Raw genomic sequence first — 9310 nt, 5'->3', positions numbered from 1 at the left:
TACATTTACAGTTAAAGTCAAATTTCCAAATTCTAAGCTCCTGTGTGTAGTCAGTAAAGAGCAAGATTCTAAAATATGAACTGTGTAGAAGTGCTTCATTTGCCAGAAAATTCTGTGATAAGAAATAGCATTTTATACAGTGATTAAATTAAAGGTCTTGCACAAAAATAGTCTGTCTTACAAGGAATATCAAGAAGGAGTGGGGGTTGTTGTTTTAAGTGGCATAAACTTTCTAATATTTCAGACAAGTTACTCTTCAAATCTGGATTTTAGCCTAGACAAGAATTCCTTTCTAGATTTGAGGCTAACCACATAGTTTTGGGGAAGTCAGAATGCAGAAGAGGTAAATGGCCCAATAAAACCAGAGGGATCTTAAACTCAGTTTGTGTAATCTTCATATGTCGCACCATTATCATTTTATGAGATGGAGGTTACCTGATATTTACATACATTATTAAAGTTCCATAGCAGAGCTTGAAACAGGCCAGCTGTGCGTGCAGAGTAGCAGACATGGAAATTCTGCTGTATTCAGTGGGAGACCTTGCAAACAGGGGTCTGGCCAGGCTTTGGGCAGCACAACAGAGCAGAAAGACCGTTCACTTCAGACTCTTCTCTAGAGAATTGGTTTTGGTCCGTTTACCTGAACTGAAGCAAAGCGAAGTGTGTTTTCCACCTTAAATACGCGATCTGAAATCTAAACGTTGCAACAAAGACTGAAGTAGGAGTTGTTGAGCACAGACGTTGTCTCTAGACACGTGACAGCTTGGTACAACAGAAACCCTTTCCGAGCTGGTGTGACCCGTCCCTTGACTTGAGGAATACCTGAGAGCAGCAAGGACACGCTGAGAGGGTTGCTGGTAGCTGCATTTATATGACGCTTTCTTTCCATGGCCGTTCACGTGGGCTTGTAATAACCTGTTTTGAAGCGCTGGTCATTGCCCTGACCTGCAGCGGGTCAACCCTCCGCTCCTTCATCCCTCCCCCTCCCCCCGTGAAGCACAGTTGCAGTCCATAAGCTTTCCTCCAAACCGAGCAGTTATTTTCCAGCAGGACAGACAGACAGCTTCTGCAACACTCCCAGTTTTCTCTCCAGTGCATCAGACACTGAAGTCACACTTGGTCTCAGCATTTCCCTTTGGGGACTGTGACTTCACCCGTTACCTACACCGGGATTTCTACCGAAACCTTTTACCTGATGCTGCAGAAATACCTGCATTGAAGTTTTCTTTCACAGGCTCTTAATCTTACTGAAAGTTCCTGTGACATTTAATGCTGCCATCCTCTGTTCAGCAGTCACATTTCTGTAGCGAGGACTTGCCAATTACTATTTGACCCTTTGACATGTATTGTCAAGACAGAAACCTGAATATTCACCCAGTATTTTTATAGGAAAATCCTATCATTCTTACCACCAAGAAATCAGTAGGTTTCAATTATCCACTAACACAGTTGCAGTAAACGCATTTACCATCTTGTAGTACATACATTTCATACACTGCTATGGTATTAGAACAAGTTTATTTCAATTTTTATCATCAGAACCAAAAGATTTCAGGAATATGTTGTGTGTACTGTCTCTTCATTTCTGTTAATAAAGAAGCTGGTCTTTGGATAAACAGGTTGGCATAACCAAGACTGTTTTGTTCCTTTCATAACTAATTTGCCTCTCTGTAATTCCAGCTCATTGTAATAATCCATTACAAAAACCTGCATTGCAGGGGCAGAGACATTGACTAGGTCTGTCTTGTATTGCTTTATATTTTAATTCGACTTTATCTTTCATCATCAGTCCCACTAATAAATGTGAAAAGGTTGAGTTCATTTATTTCTGCATCAGAAAAGCATTGGTCGCCATGGTTACTCAAAGCCATGGAGCTTTACTTTCACCATAAGCTGGTTTTTCCCCCCTTACAGAATTTGCATCGGGTCCCTCCATCTTGAGTTTTTCCACAGGTATTTTTAAAACAAGAGCATTTATTTCTGTTTCTCCATATTGTACTGTATGCAAAGCCAATCACCTGAAAAGTATGTAACCTCTTCCTAATGTTAATTATTCAAAGAATTGAGTGGGGTTTGTTTCCCTAGACCTATTTTGAAGTTTAAAAAAAAAAGCTAGAGGTGCAGAGATGAAGTGTGCTACTCCTCGTCCTGGCTAAATAGCATCTGCATTACAAAACCGCACATCCAAAGGCCCATAACAGCTTTGCAGAAAGTTTATTTATACCATTCAAGTTATATTACACAACAGCTTGTAAAACCCTATTTCCTAGTTTGAAACGGAGTGCTGGAAGCTTCAGCCATGAGCAGTTCATTGAATTTAAAAATGTTGACATTGATTTCATGTTCTCTTGTAAAATCTGAATATTTGTGCATTTGTGAAGCTGGCAGTATTAGCACATTACTCGACAGTTTTAACACGTTATACTTGAGCACTCTTCAACCTTCTGATCATTTTAAGTATAGAAATGTGAAGGTAAAGTGAGCTTTTGTACATTTTCTTCATTGATCTAGGAAGCTTATCAAGCAAGTGCAAACTACAGTGATCAAATCTTGGAATGAAGTTCCAGCCTCCATATAGCTACAATATGATCAGAAATTTTGAGCTTCCCTTAGAGATGCTAGCCAAAGATCTGAAATGTAGTAGTTGCTTCTTCCTAATGTCATAAAATATGAACCGTAAGGATAAACTCAGGCAGCTTTTCCTAAAAACCTTTTGGTAGTCAAAAATTAATTATTTTGATACTTAGTACCTACATAGTTCATAGGAAAAAAGTCTTCAGTTCGGTACAGCTTTGGCAGGTCATAGGAGCGTGCTGCTGATAGAGGATGTCTCTGAAACAAGAACAGGACAGAGAATAATCTTATTGTTAATCTCATTGAACAGGAACTAATACTTGAAGGAGCTGACCATGTAGAAGAGACACTGGGGTCAGGAGAGGAATCAGCATCTCAGAACTGAAGTTACTTTCCAATACCAGATAATTGGCTCTGTAAACACCGCTGAAAACATGGAGTTGTTTACTTTCACACCTGATTCAACAGACTTTGCAATCATCTTAGCTGGAATAATATTGAACAGATAAAAATAGAGTACAACACAGGGGAAATTAGTTTTAAAGCACAGAAAAATGTAAATGAATTAGTAACACTGCAAAATACTGACTACAGAAGAAATATAGAAAGAGATTTGGTTTTGCTTCTGGGGTTTTTAAGAATTCAAATAATTGATTAATCCTGAATTAAGGAGATAAAATAATATTTCTGTACTGCAACCATTCAAACCGCTAGCTAAAATCACAGTCTCAACGGAAAATGAAAAGTCTATCCCTCCTCCCACAAACCTAACAGTCTTCTGGCTCTAAACTTAACACATTTCCAGAGAATAGTTTGCTATTTAGATGTACTCCTCATGTTTATTTGTATTTAATTCTCATTCATGTGTTTCAAGATGTGCGTCTGGTTACAAACACTTCTTGAGAGTATCCACTGCTAATTCTTTGGAGTAGATACTGGCTCTCCATATACACCTGGGCACCATTTAAGAAGTAAATATTCATTTATACAATGACCTAGGTCCTGGCTACCAAAGCTGCACTGCTGTGCTGACTTTGTCAGAGCAGACAGAATGAATGGAGGTTCTGCTGACAAACTCCTGATGAGCACATCCTGGAGATCAATACCGTGTTCTCAGAGAAGAGCACCTCCTACCCATTAGGATATACAAACTTTGCTGTGCAGGGAAACGTACTTTTCGTGGTAATCATCAACAGATGTGTGTGGTTTTGAAGTTTTTATGTGCAGATCCAAACAAAAGGAGACAGACTCCTTTTAATGGACTAAATGCTGGAATTTTTAATGTAAAATGTAACTAAGTAAGTTTTTCCATCTAAGACTGAAAGTCAACAGTCACAACCACTGAGTAAGACAAGATGAAGAATCTGAACTGATCACATATGAACTACTATTAATGAGGCTCACCTCTGCAAAATAGCAAGGAGGAAAAAACCTGACCAAAGAACCTCTAAAAATAGTCAGTTGTAACAATTCACAGTGGAATACTAACTTTCTGTATTTTCCTTAAAATAAAAGTAGAGAGAAAGAAAAGAATCACTCCAATTTTCAAATTAAAATAATCTGACCTTCATTTCTAGGGCAGAATTGCCAGTAGTCATACCAGGAGAAAACAAGGCAGGAGTAAGTGTTATGAATTATAGTAATTAACAAGTTGAGTGACAATTTGTTTGCAGAAAGCCCTAATCAGAGCAATCAAACTTAACTATGGACATAAGCCTCTCAAACCAACTTTACCAGTAGACTCAGGATTTCCCACAGCTCGTGAAACCGCTGTCCCACTCTGATTTGTAACTGGTTATTTTAGAACTGCTAATTCTTAGCACTTACTATCCAGAATTCCTCCAAATAGATGATGCCGTGATTGCAATGAGAATTCACGGGGGTTTTGTGATCCCTGCAATAGTAATCTGGTGCTCTGATGAGTAATACCGTATTCCTTACATAGCACTACAGCTGCTATGATTCATAGATAGACTTGGTCCCCTCTAACCTGCACGTGCTATATGTTTTCTATATGCCCTCTTGACACAGTTAATTCTTTTGGCTGACTTCCTGTTAACTGGGCCATAAATACTTACAAAAGCGATTCCTCCTGTTTTACATCTACCCACACCAAGCTTTCACCGAGGAACACTTGTTAGCGGCATATGTTAAAGGAACGACCGCAGTATTCATTACCTTAGAGTATCGCTGCTGAATCAATGGTAAGGGAGGCAAAGGTTCCAATCCATGTGACTTGACACTATTTTATGAGGGAGGGCTCCGAGAAAAGCTTGCTTTCGCAACGGTACAAACGCCACACAGGGTTAGAAGACAAGGGCATGAGGACCTGTGCTGTGCACATCACACAGACTGAAGATGAAATAATTCCTTTGTGGCTGGGCTGCAGTGAAACTTAAAGGAAAAGTGATGTGGTTGCCTGCTAAGGAGGAAAGGCGGGAGAAGAGGGAGGAAATGGCTTGAAACTCCAAAGCCTATTCAAGTCATCAAAAGAGAAAGGTTTAAGTAGTAACAAATAGCTTTTCGTTTCTAGATCACTTGATTCATGTCTTTCACAATCTAATAAAGGCCAGATGACGGCCCTTAGAAAGCAGGCACTCCCACCAGGATGGCATCTATACCTAACACACAACCACCAGTGGCACTGCCTACAGCAGTAGCTTGCTGAAGGCCAAGTGGCCATAAAACTAAACTGTGTTTATGTCTAATCCAGGCTATAAAGGCCTTGGGCAAGGTTCTGTCATTTCACTGGCCTCTGTAAGCACCTGTGGCACCTGTTTAGTACAAACACATAAATCCCTATTTCTCCTCTTAGCTTGTCTCTTAGGTCAGGTTTGCAACAGCCGAGCGCAGAGTAGCAAGTTTACACTGTACCTGAAAAACACAAGCGGGAAACAGATCGCTGTTGAGATGCCCTGTATTCTTTGTCCCAAACTTGGAAACTATTAATTAACTTAAAGATCCAACAACGAGTGAATAAACTGAGGAAACAAAGATTACAGGAATTACAGTGGAATTTAGCATTTAGAAGGAAGTTTAACAGGTTTAGATGAAGCTAGATCAAATAGTAGAACTGAAACAATTTGAGAGAGCTTTTGAAAAATAAAGTATGCACAACAATTCTGCACTTGCAGGCAAATAAAAGAAATGGCATGTAGAGCCATGCCTGAAAGATTAAAACTTCTGGTGGCAGCTTTAGAGACTTCAGTCAGTTGCATTTGAGCAGGCAGCCAAACTATCCAGGGAGACAAGTCGTGTGACATAATATCTAAGGCACTAAAAGCACCCCTTGAGAAATACAGCTTGAAGCCCCTGAAAGCCAGGCCCCCAGCTGATAAAGCTAAATAAATGAGAGCAGTAAGAAAATGACCCATTTAAGAGCACAGTGGTTACTCTGACAACTGCAACCCAGCATCAGAAGTGCAAAGCTGGGTCAAAAGGTGATCACTTACAGGTTGTGGCACATCCAGGAAACAGCTTAATTCACAGACAGATTGTACCTTCCTCAGAAGAAAAATAATGCTGGGCTGAACGTGTCTGCTTGCTCAGTTTCATTTCATAGCCAGGCCTAAGTGAGCCCACACAGCAACATTACATTTAAGGCGAGAACCGTAAGAATTCCTGATGTAAGCACAGAAAATTGTTTCCCTTCTATCCAAGTATCTAGAAAATGGTCTAGAAAACCACTTTGGTACTGCTTTTATAGCACAGATCTAGGGCATCTGCCCCTCAGGGACCATGAGCCCAGCCCAGCAAGACAATTCATCCGTCTGTCCCTGGCTACTCTCTTTCCCAACTGCCTCCCAAACAGGTCAGGAACAGGCAGCACTTCACCTGCTTACAGGCCTCAGAAGGGCACTCCGGGAAGCAGCCAGGCAAGCGCAGTAGGCATGGTGTCTCTGTGGTGCAGGGGCACTGGTACAGCCACCAACTGCCCCAGCAGAACGGTTTGGCATCATTATAAAGATTTCTGACGCTATTCCAAACAGTACGTTTATCGAGGCTATCTGCAGTGTGCCTGACCGTTACAGCTAAAACACTGAGCGATTTTCACAGGCAGAGAAAACAGTAGCTTATCTGAGAAAAAGGGGAGGGATATTATTTCACACAGAAAAAAGAAGTCAACATTCCACATGCAGTGTCTCGAAACGCCATTCTTACCCTGACAGCAATCATTCCAGATTAAAACCCACCCAAAAACCCAAATCTCCTTTAAGGTTACCAAATGTAAAGCCTTGGTAATTCAACTTACAACAACTGTACTGGAGTAGTTATCCCCCTGAACCGAGCTCCTGGTTAATTATGCTGCTTCAAAGCAGAGAAAGGAGCAATAATAAAGTATTTTGTCCATGCTGCTGGACTGTGGTGCTGACTTTGCCTCAAGTACTATTGCTGTTTCCACAGCTCCTGAATCCATTTCTTTTACACCTGCCGTCTACCACCCGAAGCAGCACTAATATACCTTTCTCTTGACACCAATACACATATTTGCTCCTGCTCGTTTACAGCAGAAGACCGCCAAGCTTTCTGCAGTGGATCAGCACTGCTGCAGATATCCAAAGAAAACAAAGCAGCTCAAGGAGTTCTCTATAGAAACCTGCAACAGCAATTTGAACTCTGCTATAAAAGATAAAAGGGGATTCTTGGCTATCTGGCAATCGTTATTTTTCAGATTTGGTCATTCTCGCAGGTATTAAAATCAATACCTAGACTGCAGAAATCAAAACAGGGCAAAAACTGAAACCTGTTTCTTTGGCAGCTCCAATCCCAAGCAAACATTCTCACTTTTTTCCAGCAAAATTTCAAAAATGTCAATTTGGATTCCCATAGATCTTAATTTTTAATAAAATTTTATACAACAATAGTAAAATAATTTTCATTTCTACTAAAATAGGTTTAAAGTTCAACATTAAAAACATTACTTCTTAAAAACCTATCAACTTTGACTTTTCCAACCAGCCGCCTTTTGACGGCTGCCAGCCCATCCAGCACAGTGCTGGTGGACTCTTGTGAGGCAGTCTTGGGAGAAGCATGAATTCAAGAACCAAAACGTTCCTCACACATCAGCTCTGATGCTGAGCACAACAGATCCTCACCCACATGTTCTTCTCCATCAAACACTTGCTATGTACCAAGAAAGAAAGTTAATAAGGACAAGGGGTTTGATCTCCACTACTGGCACATCAGAGAGAACTTTTTGCTTTGTCTGACTTCCATGGCAATTCTTATCTCCCATTTGTGAGGCTACCAATCCCACCGTGCCAAGACGAATGAAACTGAGCTCTCCTATGAGCTGTGCTGAGTGAACATGCCACTGAGGATGTAACACAGCACGTCATCATCCACACAAATGGGAAGAAACAAGCAGCATAAGACCAGTGTTGAGGCTTATCCTTAGCCAACTGACATAACTTCTCAGATGCTTTTTAAAGCTTCTCAAAGGTCCAGCGTCAAGGAATCGCCTTTTAATTAGCAACTTCAAAATAGACTGAAGATTAATCCTTACAATAGCCTTACCAACCAGTCAAACACTACTGCACCTCGGGAAATCAAGGCAGAAAGGTTCCGTGACATGTCCCAACAGACAGCAAGTCATGGCAGAGCCCAGATTAAAATCAGGACTGACAGGAGAATTCTGGTAGAGCCTGCAGCAGTGGTTTAAAACTTCACCACCTACAGCTGTCCTCCCCATTCCTCCCCCAGAGGTTATTTTTCTCTCAGTCAGCAGAAGGAAGTGTGTCACTACATCAGAGCCATCCTACTTCAGTCTGGCACCCTACCTTAAATCAACAGTGAAGGTAGGTTTGTACTAAGGTGCCCAAACTATTAATTACAAAAGCCAGAGTATGGGTGTAAGTTTTCCTCTTTGGGACAGTAGCAGTTTCTGTCCTAAGGCAAACAAAGTAATGTCAAACCACTCCAATTTTCAGAACACGAGCTTCAGAGCCCAATTTTTCCTTATCTCCCACAGTATGTATATTTTATACAGTATGACTTACAAGAGTTGGATTCCGTTCTTGACCTCACATTCGCAGCATCTTTACTATCTCAGCAAGGTAAAGAAATCTATCTATAATTCTGTAAGCCCAGAATGTGACTGCATGAGGAGCACAAGCTGCAGAATTTTCCTCCTGTGAAAATACAGAAGTCTTTTCTGACTCTGGTACCTGTGCCCATCATGAGCTGGAGTCAGCTGAGCTGGACATCTGACCTCACCCACAGCACTCACAAAAGTTTCCAGTAACAACCTCTGTAAATTCACTCTTCACAGAATTGTCTCAAGACCATCTTTCCCTTCTCCTTCAAGTCTGTGCGATTACTGTGAAGACATTCCAAATGATTATTGACTCTTGCATCAATTTTCTTATCTCTGATTGACTGACAGGCGGGGAGGGGCAGCAGAGGAGGGCAGGGGGGAAATGTTCTTCATACAGTGGGCTGTTACTAGTCTCCTAATTAGAGGACAATATAAACTTTGAGGCATACTGTTTCCAAATGTAAGGCAATCGTATCACTTTCTAGTGTTACTTACAGGCCTCAAAAGCACAGTAAACAGTTCACAGTAAATAGGCTGACTGTGCAGGTTTCACTCTTCAAACAGCTAATGAAGTAAATAATACACAACTGCAACAGGAAATTTAACGATTAGAATGAAGTTCACTCCCTCACCTGTTTGCTTTGTAACTCAGAGGCACATGCCTTATCCTTCTTAGCACGATCATATTATAATCTCCTT

At 40.9% G+C, this 9310-nt stretch overlaps 1 protein-coding gene across 1 annotated transcript in view; it reads right to left on the bottom strand.

Moving 5' to 3' along the window:
• Nucleotides 1–2727: 2727 nt before the first annotated feature.
• BCAS4 (breast carcinoma amplified sequence 4) overlaps nt 2728–9310 on the bottom strand; it is a 42838-nt gene continuing 36255 nt past the window's right edge. The window contains exon 5 of the mRNA XM_086474915.1: nt 2728–2832. Coding sequence (XP_086331041.1) covers nt 2728–2832 — 105 coding nt within the window. The remainder of the gene's footprint in view (nt 2833–9310) is intronic.

The sequence above is a fragment of the Leptosomus discolor genome, chromosome 17 (assembly GCF_034619465.1).
Source record: "Leptosomus discolor isolate bLepDis1 chromosome 17, bLepDis1.hap2, whole genome shotgun sequence".
In the NCBI taxonomy this organism is placed as follows: Eukaryota; Metazoa; Chordata; class Aves; order Leptosomiformes; family Leptosomidae; genus Leptosomus; species Leptosomus discolor.
This window is presented reverse-complemented; position numbering and strand designations above follow the sequence as displayed.